This window comes from Oncorhynchus clarkii, chromosome 30 (assembly GCF_045791955.1).
Source record: "Oncorhynchus clarkii lewisi isolate Uvic-CL-2024 chromosome 30, UVic_Ocla_1.0, whole genome shotgun sequence".
Lineage (NCBI taxonomy): Eukaryota > Metazoa > Chordata > Actinopteri > Salmoniformes > Salmonidae > Oncorhynchus > Oncorhynchus clarkii.
Genome location: NC_092176.1, coordinates 3,863,285 through 3,881,451, shown reverse-complemented (window position 1 = coordinate 3,881,451; position 18,167 = coordinate 3,863,285). Strand labels below are relative to the sequence as shown.

The 18,167-nt window shown below is 44.4% G+C and overlaps 2 protein-coding genes across 3 annotated transcripts in view; one reads left to right on the top strand and one right to left on the bottom strand.

The window, feature by feature from the left end:
- LOC139389994 (SMC5-SMC6 complex localization factor 1) overlaps positions 1-15,563 on the bottom strand; it is a 36,050-nt gene extending 20,487 nt beyond the window's left edge. Inside the window, exons 1-16 of one of the 2 annotated variants that reach the window (XM_071137059.1) lie at positions 15,267-15,505; positions 14,808-14,919; positions 14,441-14,521; positions 14,182-14,260; positions 13,388-13,619; positions 11,684-11,837; positions 11,441-11,575; positions 11,223-11,279; positions 10,643-10,789; positions 10,387-10,553; positions 8,335-8,466; positions 8,042-8,183; positions 7,203-7,374; positions 6,825-6,970; positions 6,363-6,505; positions 523-602 (exon numbers count right to left, since the gene is read on the bottom strand). In XM_071137059.1, coding sequence (XP_070993160.1) covers positions 523-602; positions 6,363-6,505; positions 6,825-6,970; positions 7,203-7,374; positions 8,042-8,183; positions 8,335-8,466; positions 10,387-10,553; positions 10,643-10,789; positions 11,223-11,279; positions 11,441-11,575; positions 11,684-11,837; positions 13,388-13,619; positions 14,182-14,260; positions 14,441-14,521; positions 14,808-14,919; positions 15,267-15,280 — 1,993 coding nt within the window. In that variant the 5' untranslated portion in view covers positions 15,281-15,505. Of the gene's footprint in view, positions 1-522; positions 603-6,362; positions 6,506-6,824; positions 6,971-7,202; positions 7,375-8,041; positions 8,184-8,334; positions 8,467-10,386; positions 10,554-10,642; positions 10,790-11,222; positions 11,280-11,440; positions 11,576-11,683; positions 11,838-13,387; positions 13,620-14,181; positions 14,261-14,440; positions 14,522-14,807; positions 14,920-15,266 lie in introns of both variants that reach the window. The other variant, XM_071137060.1, reaches the window with a different exon arrangement.
- A 300-nt stretch (positions 15,564-15,863) lies between these two features.
- LOC139389409 (KIAA0825 ortholog) overlaps positions 15,864-18,167 on the top strand; it is a 148,688-nt gene continuing 146,384 nt past the window's right edge. The window contains exon 1 of the mRNA XM_071136149.1: positions 15,864-15,904. The gene's annotated coding sequence lies outside the window, so the exon portion shown is untranslated. The remainder of the gene's footprint in view (positions 15,905-18,167) is intronic.

The following is an 18,167-nucleotide window of genomic DNA, read 5'->3' as shown; positions in this document are numbered from 1 at the left end:
AGTGCCAAGCCTCTTAAGTGCAGGAAGTTCTGCAGGTAGTAAGTCACTTTCACAGCACAGCCCTAATTACTGTGTTTAATATTCTTAAACTGGGGATCTGACGACCAATTGTGTGCCCGTGTGGTGGTGGTGTTGTCTTTTGTCATTATTTCCACGTTTCTCTTTTATCCGTGCGATTATGATTCTTTTTTTCTTTTTTTTTACCCTAAAAAATGTGAATAATAGATCCAAAAAATAAACCGTGTGTGGAATTTCAATGAGAATGCCAGAGGTGGCAAACAAGGTGAACTGGTTACAGACGAGAAAAGCCTATTGAATCCACCCACATAGCTACACCATCTGCTAATCCATGGCTTTATAAATACATAATGGGCTCTTCATTAAGTTCAAACGGACGACAAGGCTCTCGTGTCCTCGCTCTACTGATGACCTAGTCCTGTGCATCAGTCTATGAAAAATACATTTTTTTTTGCTTGCAAATATGCAGAGAAGCGTGTGTGTGTGTTCGTGTGTGTGTGTTACCTGCTGTGTTGACACGGTTGAGACCTCTGGGGATGTTCTCCTTGCCCAGACCTGCTCCGTTAACCAGACTGCTGGCCATTCTGGGTAGAGACGGGAGACAGGGTCAGGTCTGACAACAAACATTATCGTCATGGCCATCTGATGACGGGCATTTCTTCAAACTATTTAATAATGCCACAATGAATGTCCATAGAGAGGAATTTCCTTTCACAGCTGGGATTAGTAATCCTACATGTTAGGAAGACACGGACACGCGCACAAAGCAATGGAACATCCTCGGAGTAACAGAGCAGTGGCAGCAGTGTGTACAGGGCCACTGTGCTGTGCCTCATTCAAACAGACAACTACCAGGACCCTGGCAAAGAGATACTCTCAGCACAGTCTTTTAATGGCTGTCACTATGAAGCACTGTGCACCTACTAAAGCCCATACTCTCAAATACAGTGCAGTCAGTGTGTTACTCGTCTCCACTGTGTGTGTCCCCCCCCCCCGTTTGAAGAATAACCAAAATTAAGGTCACACCCAATTGCACTGAGGAAATGGATCCTGTGAGGTAGTGTAAACGCCAAGGAGGACGCTGGGTAAATTAATACTCTAGAATGCAATTCAATATTTCCTACAGTATTTAATGATGACGTGGTCAAGGAGAGATGACCAGTTTGGCCATGCAGCAATAACACTACAGCCTGAGCTGTGTGTCCTGGCTGTGGAATACCGCAACACCGTCGCATTTAGCTAGCGACGACGCGCTTGATCAAATTACCACACACGGCGGCTCCGTAGGCGTCACAGGTCCTTTTTCCGTCGCAAGGAGATTATGAGAAATAAATAAAGACGAAGTAGTGAAAGTGCGCTCTTCAAAGCTGCGTAGTGCTAATAGCTGTATGGCTGTCAGTAGTGCTGTGAGTGAGTGTGCGGAGGGGAGACCTGTTGCCTGGCTGCCAGCAGGACGTCTGACATGTGGGTGACAGTGAAGAGGAGAGAGAGGGGGAGGCATGCTTTACTACAGGGAAGCCTGCTTGTTCCCTGTAATTGGGCTGTTCAGAACCCGGGCGGAATCTCCCCGACAGTGTGGGAGGAACACACGTTCTGTCACGTAGCTTGTTATTAGCAGGGACAAGTCTGTGAAGAGATCAGAAGTGCCTGCGTGTGTGTGAGAAACATTTTCATCTCATCCCACTTAACTCAAAAAGTACCCTGTCCACATGGGGAGACGGGCAACAGACTTGACGAGAGAGCCTCTCTCATTCCCCTATGATCGTCCATACTATAGAGGATTATCATTCTGTCACTCTGGGTGCAGGATCACTGCAAGCCCGGGGGCATTGTACAATAAGCCATTCACTAACACAAAATACACACAGACACACACACACACACAAAGGCAGCAGACTCTCTCCAGTGCCATTTCCACCCCACACGGTGTGATAAAGATCACCTCAGAATAAGAGAGGCAGCAACATAAGAAACACTTCCACAACTGACATTGCTTTTGTTAAATTGCATTTGAGGCTTTCTAAATGGTTATTTTTTAATCATAAAAAGCAGTTTTATTTCATTTAAAAAATGTTTTACAATAGGCAGAAGAAGTAACAAAACAGGCAATGAATAGTGTAGAGCCCTCAAACTCAACTCTGGACCTTGAAAACAGTCCCACTGCCCCCCCCCCCCAGACAGATTTAGACCTGGGACACCAGGTGTATGCAATTAATTACCGGGTAGAACACAAAACCAGCAAGCTTTTCAGAATTCACCAATAAATTGGTCCACATGGAATGCTAAAGGCATAGAAACCGTAAATGACTTTGTAATAGGAAATAATTGTAAAAAGCAATTTTGGACTGACCAATGTAGATATTTTCAAATACATGCAACTTATCTTTCATATCACGAAAATTAAATTTGAAATGTTTGGGACATCAGGACAATCAAAAAGAGTCAAAAAAGGATGGTCATATGATAGGTTTTGTATATCTTACCTTGCAGAAAGCCTATCCAACTGACAACCTCTTAGAAAAAAAATATTGGAACCATGAATTAAAAATAACTGATATTGGCACAAGATGGAGGGAATGTTGGAACATTAACAAAATGACAGTTAACGAAAATGAACGCTTAATACTGTATAAAACTAATGTATAGAATGTATTATACAAGCGACAACATTCACCAATTCTACAGCACGACGGCAGAGTCACGTTTTAAGTGTAAAACTAACAAGGATTAAATTATCTATGCCTTCTGGGAATGTTATCAAGTCCAAAAGTTATGGGCTCAGCTAGAAAGTTGGCTGTGAGAAGTATTACAATGTAAATTCACTGACTCTGTCAGTCTGCATATGTTCAAGGCATGGCATATGAGGGTGTAGTGAGATACCTGATGGGTTGGATGATACTCTTATCTTACTTAACTGGAAATCAACCAATCCTCTACTGATAACACAATGGAAAGCTGGAGATGGTGTGAGCATGTGGGTCTGGGCAGGTGTGATGATGTTGTTTGTGTGCGTATGCTGTCATTTGTGTGTGTATATGTTTTGTAATAATAAAAAATATATTTTTTAAATAGAATTGTACCAAATATATTTTCAATAAGCAAAATGTTTTATTTTCAGCTTGTGTACAAATGCGAAAGTAAAACTAACCAAAATTAAACTTAACAAGAAGCATAAAAATAGTGCAAATAGAACGGATCTACCGCTTCTCAGACTTGCTTTCAATGAGAAAATCTAATCTAATTTTGTGTGTCACATGGGCCGAATAAAACAGGTGTAGTGAAATGCTTTTTTAGAAGCCCTTAACCAACAACGCCGTTAAGAAAAATATATGTAAAGTAAAAATGTAACATAGTTACAGAACAGCAGTAAAATAACAGTAGCGAGGCTACATACAGGGGGTACCGGAACAGAGTCAATGTGCGGGGACACAGGTTAGTCGAGGTAATTGAGGTAATATGTACATGTAGGTAGAGTTAACGTGACTATGCATAGATAATAACCAGAGAGTAGCAGCAGGGTAAAACAGGGGTTGGGGTAGCCATTAGATTAGCTGTTCAGGAGTCTTATGGCTTGGGGGTGGAAGCTGATAGGAAGCCTTTTGGACCTAGACTCGGCGCTCCGGTACTGTTTGCCGTGCGGTAGCAGAGAGACTAGGGTGGCTGGAGTCTTTGACAATTTTTAGGAACTTCCTTTGACCGCCTGGTATAGAGGTCCTGGACAGCAGGAAACTTGGCCCAGGGCCGTACGCACTACCCTCTGTAGTGTCTAGCGGCCGAGCAGTTGCAATTCCAGGCATTGGGTGATACAATCAATCAGGATGCTCTCGATGGTGCAGCTATAGACCTTTCGAAGATCTGAGGACCCATGCCCAATCTCCCCTCTCCTGAGGGGTAATTGGCATTGTCGTGCCCTCTTCACGACTGTCTAGGTGTGTTTGGACCATGATAGTTTGTTGGTGATGTGGACACTAAGGAACTTGAAGCCCTCAACATGTACCACTACAGCCCTGTTGATGTTGATGGAGACCTGTTCGGCCGTCCTTTTCCTGTAGTCCACAATCACCTCCTTTGTCTTGATCATGTTGAGGGAGAGTTTGTTGTCCTTGCACCACACGGTCAGGTCTCGGACCTCCTCCCAAAAGGCGACCTCATCGTCTGTCAGTGATCAGGCCAACCACTGTTGTGTCATCTGCAAACTTAATGATGGTGTTGGAGTCGTGCCTGGCCATGCAGTCATGGGTGAACAGGGAGTACAAGAGGGGACTGAGCACGCACCCCTGAGGGGCCCCCATGTAGGTTCAGCGTGGCAGATGTGTTGTTACCTACCCTTACCACCTGGGGGCAGCCCATCAGGAAGTTCAGGATCCAGTTGCAGAGGGAAGTGTTTAGTCCCAGGGTCCTTAGCTTAGTGATGAGCCTTCAGGGCACGATGGTGTTGAACGCTGAGCTGTAGTCAATGAATAGCATTCTCAGGTAGGTGTTCCTTTTGTCAAGGTGTGAAAAGGCAGTGTGGAGTGCAATAGAGATTGCATCATCTGTGGATCTGTTGGGACGCTATGCAAATTGGAGTGGGATAATGGTGTTGATGTGAGCCATGACCAGCCTTTCAAAGCACTTCATGGCTACAGAAGTGAGTGATATAGGTCGATAGTCATTTAGGCAGGTTAACTTAGTGTTCTTGGGCACAGGGACTACCTGAAACATGTGGATATCACAGACACAGTCAGGGAGAGGTTGAAAATGCCAGTGAAGACACTTGCCAGATGGTCAGTGCCTGCTCAGAGTACACGTCCTGGTAATCCATCTGGCCCCACGGCCTTGTGAATGTTGACCTGTTTAAAGGTCTTACTCCCATCGGCTACGGAGAGCGTGATCACACAGTCATCCAGAACAGCTGATGCTCTCATGCATGCTTCAGTGTTACTTCTATGCTCACTTCGAGGCAAGCAATTTTGCTCGTCTGGTAGGCTCGTGTCACTAGGCAGCTCGCGGCTGTGCATAACAGATCTTTAACACACATTCTACGTGAAATTGTTCAAGTCGCCAAGAAAGCTGCCTACTATGCCTTTAAGGGATGCTGTGATTCACTGTGCTGTAGTAAAATAATGAATATATGTTTTATTGTCACACAACGGATAGGTGCAGTGAAATGTGTTGTTTTACAGGGTCAACCATATTAGTACGGCGCCCCTGGAGCAAATTAGGGTTAAGTACCTAGCTCAAGGACACGTCGGCAGATTTTTCAACTTGTCGACTCGAGTATTCGAACACGCGACTCTTCGGTTACTGGCCCAACGCTCTAACTGCTAGACTACAGTAACATGTGTCGAGAGAGGGCGAGAGAGCGATACAGAGAATGACAAACCCAAACGGGCTCAAACAGAAAAGCAATAAGCTCTGCTTGATTAAGCCAGCAGGAGGAAACAGGGCTTCAATTATGGAGAGCCTCCCGCCAGCCTTTGTCTGGACTTGTGCCCTGATGGCAAGCTGTCCTTACAGGAAGAGCCGAGGAGAGCAAGAGAGGGACTCTCCTCATCACACACTTGATCTATTAAGGCACATTCATGGCCTCTCACTCACATGCTACCTCAGCTTTCTAAACCAAATCATCTATATCATACGATCCCCTCACCCCAACTCTCTGAGTAATACAAAATTATTCATTGAAAAATATATATTTTTGTAAGGTGAGGTAACAAAAGAACTTGTCTTTTGATTTTCTATTGAAAAAGGTGAATGTTGGTGATTAAAGTGTTTGAGGGGAAAAGAGGCCGAGGCTGGTCGGTGAGTGGGCTGCTAGCCTTGAGGTGAACCTCATCCCCAGCGGGCCCTGCCACCTGTGCCAGCGGCGGGGTGTTGAACAGCAGCAGCTGCCTGGTATGACGTGGGGGGGGGGGTGGTGGCAGGGGAGAGAGGTGAGCCATCAGTCTGTCCAGAGAAGCCTAGCTGTAGGGTCTCTAACCTGCTCTCTGCACCTCTCCTGTAATCTCTGATACATAGGCATGTGAGGAGGCATGTCCACTGAGGACTCCACATCTCCACACTCACTCTGACCTGCTCTCTGCACCTCTCCTGTAATCTCTGATACATAGGCATGTGAAGACACATGTCCACTGAAGACTCCACATCTCCACACTCACTCTGACCTGCTCTCTCACACTCTCCTCTCCTATGGCATCCTCTCACCCCCTCCGTCTTTTCCCCTCATTTCACCACATCTCCTCCCTTTCTCACCTCTCCCATCCACACAGCTTTCCCCCTTCTACACCTTCCTCGGGGAGGTTGGTTGTATGGCCTCTAGCCTGACTGGAGTGGTCAGTGGGGGCACAGACACACAGACTCACCCTGTATCAGTCCCCTGGGTGCTCCAGCTGCAGGAGGTGGGTTCAGTCCCAGGCCGAGGGCCCCCGCTGTCTGCCCGGGGGACTCTGGAGCCACCTGTCCTGACCGCGCACAGCCTCCCCAGGGCTGGCAGGTAGGAGGACACCTGTCAGGACACACACACACACACACACACACACACAGTAAGATGAAGGAGAGGGTCTTTATAGAGAGGGTCTGTAGTATAGGTGTGTGCGTGTATGTTAGACAGAAGAATAAAGACACCAGCGTTAGCAGCTGTGACAGTGAGAGACCCAGCAGTGAGGACAGCAGCAGGAGAATCTGATCCCAGCAAAATAACTGGCCTGTATGTGCAACAGAGCTCCAATACACTGTACCGCTGTTGCACTTATACTACACCTGGGACACAAGAGCCAAGACGGGGAAACCAAACACATTCTAACGTAGACTTGGCCAAAACGTACAATCTTCCTTAGCGAGATGGGCTCTGCTCCTATGATGATGCCGTTCCTGCAGCACACGTTCCTAAAGATGGCATCTGCCGTGACCATCCGTAGCCTGGTTGGGACCATCCCGGGAACAAACGTCTGGAGGACATCCGGGGGCAGGTCTGAGGGCAGGAAGAATACCATCCACATCAACACGGGAGCAGTTAGAACACATGATTAAAACTGTGCTGCTGTGTGTCAGACTGGTTGCGTCCCGAATGGTACCCGATTCCCTATACAGTGCACTACCTCTCACCAGAGGTCCACAGGTAGTGCGAACGTTGTGTACTATAATCGGGAACAGAGTGCCGCTCGGGACGGAGCCTCAGACCTGCGTGCAGTGCAGCGTAGTACCCTGACAGAGGATGGCGATGTGTTGAGCCAGGTCCTCCAGGCCTTTGTCCACCAGGCTGCGGTTGAGGCGGCTGTACTCCTGCCACCAGTAGTCCACCACCACGCCCAGCGTGTCCTGCAAGGTCAGCACCAGCGTCTGCCTCCGGTCTCTCTCACAGTCCCTCTCCTGACCCTACGCAAGCAACCACAGCACAAAAAAACAGAGATGGGTAGTTAGCTGGACCAGAGTGAGGGCCCAATTCCATTACAATTCCTGCAATTCCTCCCCGCACCAGTCTATTTCTATGTGCACAAGCACTGTTCACACCCCTCTTGTTGGTGGCGAGAATTTTGCAGGTTTAAGGTTTAGATTGCCTGCAATTCTACAAATGTTACCATGGGAGCAAAGAAATGTTGCAGTTCTAAAGCAAATTTTCTTGCAACCCTACACATTTAGGCTTGTCTAATGTCTATTCATGTGACATTTTTTTTTAATTACAACAATATCTACGACTTAAAATACCTAAAAAACTACAAACAAACAAAAACAGCTGACATGGGCTAGTTGATCTGGGCATTTCTGATAAGTTACAAATATCTCTAAGGTCTGTAATGACTAACATGACAAGAGGAACTGAGTCTCCCCCCACTCCAATTTTTTTGAAATAAAAGACCCCTGCACTTCCCCTGCTGACACAGCACCCCACACCCCACAGGAACCACTGCCTTAGATGGTGCGCTGCAAGTTCAGAATCGACTTTGAACTGAACTATGGGCGGGACAGGGATGTAGGCCTACTGTATGTGACTGGAATGTTGGTGAGAACAGGAACAGGGACTTGGGAACGTGTCCAGGTTTACCTCCGAGACAGAGCGTTCCCACAATGAGGCCTGGACCAGGAGCTGGGCGATCTGCTGCACGGCCTTGGAGGCCAGCGTCGAGCGCTCCCACAAGCTCCAGAACACCCTGTAGAGGACGGACGACCGCAAGCCTCCCGCCTCTCTGAGGGAAGACGGAGGACATGTTGAAATATCCACAGTGTCGTATCTGTGGTGCATGACGTTGATTGGAACTCTCGAAGTTGTTTCAAGTAAGTGACGCCTGTTTTCTACATTACGCCAATATATGCCTGTGTCCCGTCGGTGGGGATTACCCTTTGCTAGCTGAGTGCATGTCACACTTGAAGAGCTCGAGCATAAAAGCCTGCAGGTCACCATGGAAGCGGAGCAGCTCTGGGGAGGCGGGGCTAGGGAGTGAGTGACAGGGCTTGCTACCCATGCAGAACCTGGAGAAACAGAGACACCAAAAGGAGGAAGATGGGTACAACATGAAAAGGAGAAGGATTGGCTCCCGAGTGGCGCAGCAGTCTAAGGCACTGCATTGCAGTACTAGAGGTGTCACGATAGATCCGGATTCGATCCCAAGCTGTGTCGCAGCCTGCTGCAACCGGGAGACCCATGAAGTGGCGCACAATTGGCCCAGCGTCGTCCGGGTCCCATCGCGCTCTAGCGACTCCTGTGGCGGGCCAGGCGCATGCACGCTGACACGGTCGCCAGAACACCTGCTTTTTTCAAGGGTTTTTCTTTATATTGACTATTTTCTACATTGTAGAATAATAGTGAAGAGATCAAAACTATGAAATAACACATATGGAATCACATACTAACCGAAAAAAGTGTTAAAATATATTTGAGATTCTTCAAATAGCCACCCATTGCCGTGATGACAGCTTTGCACACTCTTGGCATTCGCTCAACCAGCTTGATGAGGTAGTCACCTAGAATGCATTTCAATGAACAGGCGTGCCTTAAAAGTTCAAAGTTAATTTGTGGAATGTCTTTCCTTCTTAATGCGTTTGAGCCAATCGGTTGCGTTGTGACCATGTATGGTTGGTATACAGAAGATATACCGAATAGGGTTAAGACCAAGTCCATATTATGGCAAGAACAGCTCAAATAAGCAAAGAGAAACAACAGTCCATCCTTTAAGACATGAAGATCAGTCAATATGGAACATTTCAAGAATTTTCAAAGTTTCTTCAAGTGCATTTGCAAAAACCATCAAGCGCTTTGATGAAACTGGCTCTCATGAGGACCGCCACAGGAATGGAAGACACAGAGTTACCTCTGCTGCAGAGAATAAGTTCATTAGAGTTAACGGCACCTCAGATTGCAGCCCAAATAAATGCTTCACAGAGTTCAAGTAACAGACACATCTCAACATCAACTGTTCAGCGGAGACTGTGACTCAGGCCTTCATGGTGGATTTGCTGCAAAGAAACCACTACTAAAAGACACCAATAAGAAGAAGAGACTTGCTTGGGCCAAGAAATTAGACCGTTGGAAATTTGTCTTTTGGTCTGGAGTCCAAATTGGAGATTTTTTTGTTCCAACCACCGTGTCTTTGTAAGATGCGGTGTAGGTGAATGGATGATCTCCACGTGTGTATTTTTTATCGTAAAGCATGGAGGAGGAGGTGTTATGGTGTGGGGGTGCTTTGCTAGTAACACTGTCTGTGATTCATTTAGAATTCAAGGCACACTTAACCAACACAGCGATACGCCATTCCATCTTGTTTGGGCTTAGTGGGACTGTCATTTGTTTTTCAACAAGACAATGACCAAACACACCTCCAGGCTGTGTAAGGGCTATTTGATCAAGGAGAGTGATGGAGCGCTGCATCAGATGACCTGGCCTCCACAAACTCCCGACCTCAACCAAATTGAGAAGGTTTGGGATGAGTTGGACTGTAGAGTGAAGAAAAAGCAGCCAACAAGTGCTCAGCATTTGTGGGAACTTCTTCAAGACCGTTGGAAAAGCATTCCAGGTGAAGCTGGATGAGAGAATGCCAAGAGTGTGCAAAGCTGTCATCAAGGCAAAGGGTGGCTATTTGAAGAATCTCAAATATAAAATATATTTGGATTTGTTTAACACTTTTTTGGTTCCTACATGATTCCATGTGTAATTTCATAGTTTTGATGTCTTCGAAATTATTCTAGAATGAAGAAAAAAACATTGAATGAGGTGTTCTAAAACTTTTAACCGGTGGTGTATGTAAAAAAGAGAGATGGATATAGTAGAATTGCAGATAGCGCATGAAAACACAGAAGACTTGGGTATCTCATATTAAAATAATATTTTGAACAGACGTTATTGGGACATACAGTTTATGGCATTTGTATAAGTGTCTCTCTAGTGTTCTATACCTGAGTGATGTCTCCAAAAGGGGCCAGACTCCTTTTCGACACTGGGGACACTGTAGCACCTTCATGAAGAATGTCCCGCTAGCTGGAGAACCCCAGGGAGGGTTGTTCCTCAGGATGCTGTGGAGAACCGTGCGGAACTCGCTGAGAAAGAAAGGCTTGGCATCCCCCTGGATGGGGAAAGAGGAGCTATGAGGAGCCAGGGAATCAGGTTTAGATTTTTTGACAATGGACAACAAACAGTTTGTGTGGTCTTTACGTGGAGAGCGTGACGCATGAGGGGCTGGAGGAATGGGGCTGGGGGGAGCTGCCCTGGCAGCAGGTACAACTGGAGCTCCTCTAGGGCTTGGGTGAATAAACCACACTCAGTGAGGCTCTGCACGTTGCTAAAGTTGGCTACAGCAGTCTACAAAAAAATAGAGAGAGATGACAATGGCGTGAGCAGTTGGGGTGGAGAAAGAGAAGGACGTCAGAAGTTCATCAGGTCATCTCGGTAACTGCCATCTATTGCCCACTTGAATATGAACTTAGGAAATGTGAAAAAGAACTACATGGCCGTTTATAATAGCAATCGGAAGAAAATCCACTTGGGAAGGTGCCGGAGGGACAGTGAGAGACTACCTTTAATAGCTCTGCCAATCACGCTTCACCAATCAACTGACAGCATTGGTTAAATCAGGTGACCCGGATATGATGCGTCTATGCACAAAATGTCACCTTTCAGTGAGGCGCCTGACATAAAGGAAATTGAATGACCTGATCTCCTTTGACACGTCACACACTCATTTACAGTTGTATAATACGCATGTATGGTAGACGCTTTGAGCAGATCTGCATACCTGAGCGTACGGTCCGGGGGCATAGTAGCTCAGGATATCTGGGAGTCTTTTCCGCTCCTGCATGAAACGAGCCATCCACAATGTCACACATGCAGTCATTAAAATGACGACTGAAAAAGTTGTACGACTGACATGAGTTTTCGCCCAGAAAAACAATGATTGGAAAACTTGCGTTTCATTGCTAAACATAGACGGATTTGAAAAGACCTGCCCCTCACCCCTATTTGAGAGATGTAGTCCCTGGCCTCGCTCTCCAGCTCTGAAAAGTCTGTGGAGAGTGCGTCATTGGCCTCCTGTGTCTCCTCTGCCTGGCCCTCTGTCCAGGTTAAACCCATATCAGAACACACGTTCTCCTGAAGACAAGACAGAGCACTTAGATTGATTGAGCCTTATTATGCAAGCCTTTCACTGGGTGTAATTGTTAATTACGCTAATCAACAGATATCTACATAGACATTTACCCCAAAAAGATGCAGGGCCATGTGTTCTATGGAGTAGCACGGTGCATTGTGGGCCTTCACATGCTCTGCGACGTGTTTTGTCAACACGTGTGTCACGTCAGCATGGGAGGGAGGAGGGTACGAGTACACATTGGCCTTCCCAGCTTTTAGGATTCTGAAAAAAATATATGTTCATGATAAATTAAGTGACAGGTGTGTCTGATATATGATGTAGCAAATACAGGACACAACATTTTTGAGAAGACAAGAAATGCATCATTTAGATGTGTAAGCATGAGGTTTGAGGTCAATTCATTTCAAGACGATTCTGTAGGCTTGGCCCTAATGTGTGTCACCTGGAGCTGCACGGAAAATGTGACGGGAACAAAAAGGTCAATGCCCAAGGACTAGTCAGCCCTTCCCCCTCTGACGGGCCAACATATATCTATCTCTATGTTACAGTATCCAGAGGACTAGTGTGATGGAAGATATTGCATTAATTAAATGCTTGGTCTCTATTTGAAACTTGTTCACGGAGAATAACTGATGCTATCTATACGGATGGACGACCTCTTAAGTGTGTCTGTACAGGGTGACCTCTGAATTACACTATCATGCAAAGGAGTTTGATTGTCTTCTCAGGAATTCGGTCTCATTTACATTGGTCTCATCCGTCGCACAAGCTCTTAGACACTGCGACACCCTGTGGAGATCGGTGCCTGGGAGTGTTGAGGTTACTGTGAACTTGGTAACTTGATATGTCAATGGTGGTTTGTTTCGGGTTGAAAGGTTACACCTTCAGATGTTAGAAATGGAAATGCCTTTGTTATCTCTCTTATCCTGTATCCAGTCCATGGAGGAAGGTTGCATGTTCTCATTTCCTAGGCCTCTGGCCTAGTGGGCATATCTTTGTTCATGCTCTGTCCTGTAAGTTAACCTTAGGATCTACGGTGCCTTCGGGAAAGTATTCAGACCCCTTGACTTTTTCCACACATTGCTACGTTACAGCCTTATTCTAAAATGGATTTTTAAAATACTTTTTTCCATCAATCTACACACAATACCCCATAATGACAAAGAGAAAACAAGTATTGTGAACAAAAAACACCTTGTTTACATCAGTATTCAGACCCTTTGCTACGAGACTCAAAATTGAGCTCAGGTGCATCTTGTTTCCATTGATCATCCTTGAGATGTTTCTACAACTTGATTGGAGTCCACCTGTGGTAAATGCAATTGATTGGACTTGATTTGGAAAGGCACTGTAAAGGGTCTGAATATTTATGTAAAAGCGATATTTTAGTTATGTTTTTAATAAATGTGCAAAAATGTATTTTTTGCTTTGTCATTATGAGGTAGAGTGTGTAGATTGGGGGGGGGGAACCATTTAATACATGGGATACATTAATACATTTTTGAATAAGGCTGTAACGTAACACAATGTGGAAAAAGTCAAGGTGTCTGAATACTTTCCAAATGCACTGCATATGCTTGGAATGCCTTGTAATGCTTGTAACTTAAGCTTTATGCCTTGAATGTGAATCCATTCATTTGACAAATTCATTAATCATTAAATACATATGTATTTAGAATTCCATTCTCAGACATTTCTTCATTGTCTATTACTGTTACTCAAGCGTAGGCTCTTACATATGGCTAAAACATGTTAAAATATCATATATACACACACACATAATTACTGCCCATTACAATTCTAAAGACCACCTTCTGAGCATGTCTCTGCGAGTAGGCTCATTGACCATCAGGAGGACCCTCCAACCCTCGAAGGCCCCAGCCATGGCCCTGCTGGTCACCCTCTCCCTCCACACCTTCACTGGGTTAGAGGTCCCAGGGACTCCCCCCTTGGAGACAATGTCCAACTCATAGGGCCCCTCTGGCAGCCACGAACCATTCTTAACAGAGTCAAAAATATATTCTGGAGTCACGATCCATTTGCCTGACAGAGAGGGAAGAGAAACGACAAACACCACAAAATAATTAAAATGCTACTTATGAAAGGTCCATGAGAGTATTAAGCTGTGGAATCCCTAGTCTGTACAAGCTGCATTTGTCAAAGCTTGCTACCTAATACACTGTGTACAAAACATTAGGAACACCTTCCTAATATTGAGTGGCAACCCCTTTTGCCCTCAGAACAGCCTCAATTCGTAGCAGCATGGACTACAAGGTGACGAAAGCATTCCACAGGGACGCTGGCCCATGTTGACTCCAATGACCCCCACAGTTGTGTCAAGTTGGCTGATTGTTCTTTGGGTGGTGGACCATTCTTGATACACACGGGAAACTGTAGAGTGTGAAAAACCCAGCAGCGCTGCACCTGGCACCTACTACCATACCCCGTTCAAAAGCACCTAAATATTTTGTATTGCCCATTCAATAAGGGATCATAGCTTTCACCTGGCCAGTCTGTCATGGAAAGTGCAAGTGTTCCTAATGTTTTGTACACTCAGTTTACAGAACACCTAGTAAGTGTAACGCTTACGTTCATCATCACTTACCTCCTGCACAGGCTGCCATGAACTTCTCACTCGGCAGCTCACGGGTGACAATCAGATGGGTAGTTCCGTCTTTATAAACCTGGAAGATCAACACATCTGCTTTGACTCCACCAAGGCAAACCATCTAAATAAAAGCGTGATGTTTTGGTGACATTGAAAATATCCTACGCGGTCGGCCAACTCATTTGATATAGGCCTAGTACATAGAAAATAAAACAACGGATACCAAAGAGGTCAGCAACTAAAGTTCTAAACTGACCGTTCTTGCCGTGACCTTCCCGCAGAGTCGTGGCGGGGATAAAGGGATACGAACTTTGCAGCACATTGTGTGCCCCTGAGACTGGAGGCAAATGTACAGTAACTATAATAAGAGCCAATTGAGGGCAAGGATAAAATGACAGAGTCAAAAATACATCCCAACATCAGAAACCAATTAAGGTCATTTTTCAGGACTAATCACCCACTGTTCATCTTTTCCTCAATGAACTGTCTTGACAGTGACAGGTGCCATCCAGCTCTCATAATGGCTGTCTCACAGCCTGGCCTTTGGTGCTATTTTCTGCTTATAAAAAAGGGGAGAGTGAGGGTTGAGCGGGAAAGCCCGTAGCTATGATGTCAACACTTACAGAGCCACCAATGTACTTTCCACCCAGTTGAACGATTCCATGGAGCAACTTTCCCTTCTTCTGGAGATTCTTGATCCCAGACACTTGGAACACATGCTTGGTGTCCACCATCCTGATAAAAGACAACACATGAAGACTAGTCTACTATACCTTATGTCATGCCTTGCTTGAGTAGAAATAACAGTAGAGCAAGCTAGCAAGACTGTCCTTTACTTTTGCAACAGACGTTTTCAGTGGGTATCTGAACTGCAGATAACTAGCCAGTTAACGTTAGCTAACTAGCGGAGGACGTCAATGGAATTTCAGCATGATGTAGAAACCAATAGAACGCCCGAGGGGAAGTTCATATTGCGCTTTCATTAAATCCCTGGATATGTCAGTAAGACTGTCTAGTTATCTAGTAGGTACTAGTTCGGTTAGTGTTGAACTAAAAACAATATACCGTTAACGTTAAAGTACCTTGGCATGTGCATGTGACGTCCACTCTAACGCTATCTAGCTAGCGCCAAAATTCAGACGCCATGACCAGACTTGACAGTCGATACCATTTCGCGAGCCGTCAATATTTTATTTCTCTAGACTGACATTTGATTCGTTCAACAACATGTTGCTATATTTATCGAAACTACAATTAAATCGTGCATACTGGTTAATAAACTAGCTACATATTGGACTATCACTGAGCAAAATATAGGTGTTTTGCCACCCTTGTGCTAAGAAGAAAATACTCTTATCTTGACAGTAAACTGCGCTAGTGGGAGGGGGGGGTCCACGACACATTTGTTTTTTTAAACACACATTATTTTAACATTGCATGATTTCATTAATGAGAAGCAAATTACTAAATTATAATTTTCATAACTAATTCAATTGTGCATGGGTATCACGTCTCAAAACCGTTGAATATAAAAAAAAATATTAACTAAAATCCCTCCCTATTATGTCTGAAACTTGGAGCATTCCGACCTGCGGAAGTTTTCCCTTAGTTGCTTCCGGGTGGTTGTCACAGACGCTTTGTGGATAATTCAGATTAGTTACAAATGGAGCAGATTGTAACAGATTTTCATTGACTGCAAACAAAACGCTCTGATCGAGAGGTGTGTAGCCTATCGTCTATTTATATGTATATTTCAAACGTTTTCATAGCCTTGTAGGCGTTCAAAAACGTTAATAGGTTGTGTATCCTCAGCATGCAGGATTCTTAATCGTTTTAAACTCTTTTGGCCAATGTAGAGTAACGTTAGTCTGTAATGTATCCAATTCTCTTTCTGGTATGGCTACATGGGGACCAATCAATGGGACCAAGGGACAACATGACAGGCTGAGACAAGCGAAATATATGCCTCTGACTGTACCCATGGTCAGTTTATTAAATGAAGATTTAGGAGAAGAAAAAAGGTTTCATTGGGCTTTAGATGCCTATTTTCACTATATTGCCTCCTTGACTTAGGCTCATGGCTGTAGGCTACTAGATAGGGGATTTTGAAGAAGTAGCCTAATGGGATTATGATATTGATGGCTGTCTCTTGGTAACAAAGAAATGGATTAAAAGCCATCCGTACTTTATAGCTTCTAATTTGTGTTTTGTTGTATCTAAACCTCACACTTATAACAGGCAAAAGTGTATCCAGGCCGTTCTATTATTCGGCTCTGACCTCACATGTGAGCTAATAGAGAGAGGCTAAACTGTTAAAGGGTGCAATCCGGCATTAGTGCATCCAATTTTAGACTTTTAAATTGATTATAGCCATTAGTTATTGAAGAATATAACATGAAAGCCTCCTGAGCTTAGTTCAGCTGTCTTACCCCATCAGAACCCAAAATATGAGTTTGTTAAACTCAATTATTGGTTCACAATGTTGTAAAAAATAAACACTGTAGGCCATAGCTTATCAAATCAAATCAAATGTTATTTGTCACATGTGCCGAATACTTACCGTGAAATGCTTACTTACAAGCCCTCTACCAACAATGCAGTTTTAAGAAAATAGAGTTAAGAAAATATTTATTAAATAAACAAAAATATATTTTTACAATTAAGTAACACAATAAAATAACAATAATGAGGCTATCTACAGGGGTACCGGTACCGAGTCAATGTGCGGGGGTAGTTTAGTCAAGGTAATTTGTACATGTAGGTAGGGGTAAAGTGACTATGCATAGATTATAAACAGCGAGTAGCAGCAGTGTAAAAAATAAAGGGCGGGGGGGTTTCAATGCAAATAGTCCGGTAGCCATTTTGATTAATTGTTCAGCAGTCTTATGGTTCGGGGTTAGAAGCTGTTAAGGAGCCTTTTGAACCTAGACTTGATGCTCCGGTACCGCTTGCCGTGCAGTAGCAGAGAGAACAGTCTATGACTTGGGTGACTGGAGTCTTTGACCATATTTTGGGCCTTTCTCTGACACCGCCTAGTTTCTAGGTCCTGGATGGCAGGAAGCTTGCCCCCGGTGATATGTACGCACTACCCTCTGCAGCGCCTTATGCTGAGCAGTTGCCATACCAGGCGGTGATGCAACCAGTCAGGATGCTCTCGATGGTGCAGCTGTCAAACTGTTTGAGGATCTGGGGACCCAATGCAAAATCTTTTCATTGTCCTGAGGGGGAAAATGCGTTGCGCCTTGAATTTTACATTTCTCCAGACCCATCTCTCAGCTGTTCGCCAAAAAGAAAAGTGGCAGGGTGGTGCTTTATTGTTGTTTGAATCCCAGATTTCCCCTTTATTAGAAGTCCTTTTATATTAATGGGCTAATGCTGTGTTTGTAACCAAGTGGAAAGATGGCCAGACTTTTTTGTGACCTAATTAATTGCCAAATGTGTCATTGTCTATCTTATGCACAGTACCAGTCAAAAGTTTGGACACACCTACTTCCCGCTTTTTTTTATTTTTTATCACTATTTTCTACATTCTAGAAAAATAGTGATGACATCAAAACTATGAAATAACACATAAAATCATGTTGTAATCAAAACAGTGTTAAACAAATCAAAATATATTTTATATTTGAGATTCTTCAAAGTAGCCGTCCTTTGCCTTGATGACATTTTTGCACACTCTTGGCATTCTCTCAACCACCTTAATGAGGTAGTCACCTGCAATTTCAATTAACAGGTGTGTCTTGTTAAAAGTTAATTTGGGGAATTTCTTTCCTTAATGCATTTGAGCCAATCAGTTGTGTTGTGACAAGGTAGGGGTGGTATACAGAATATTTGGTAAAAGACCAAGTCCATTTTATGCTGAGAACAGCTCAAATAAGCAAAGGGAAATGACAGTCCATCATTAGTTTAAAACATGAAGGTCAGTCAATCAGGAACGTTTCAAGAACTTTGAAAGTTTCTTCAAGTGCAGTCGCAGAAACCAT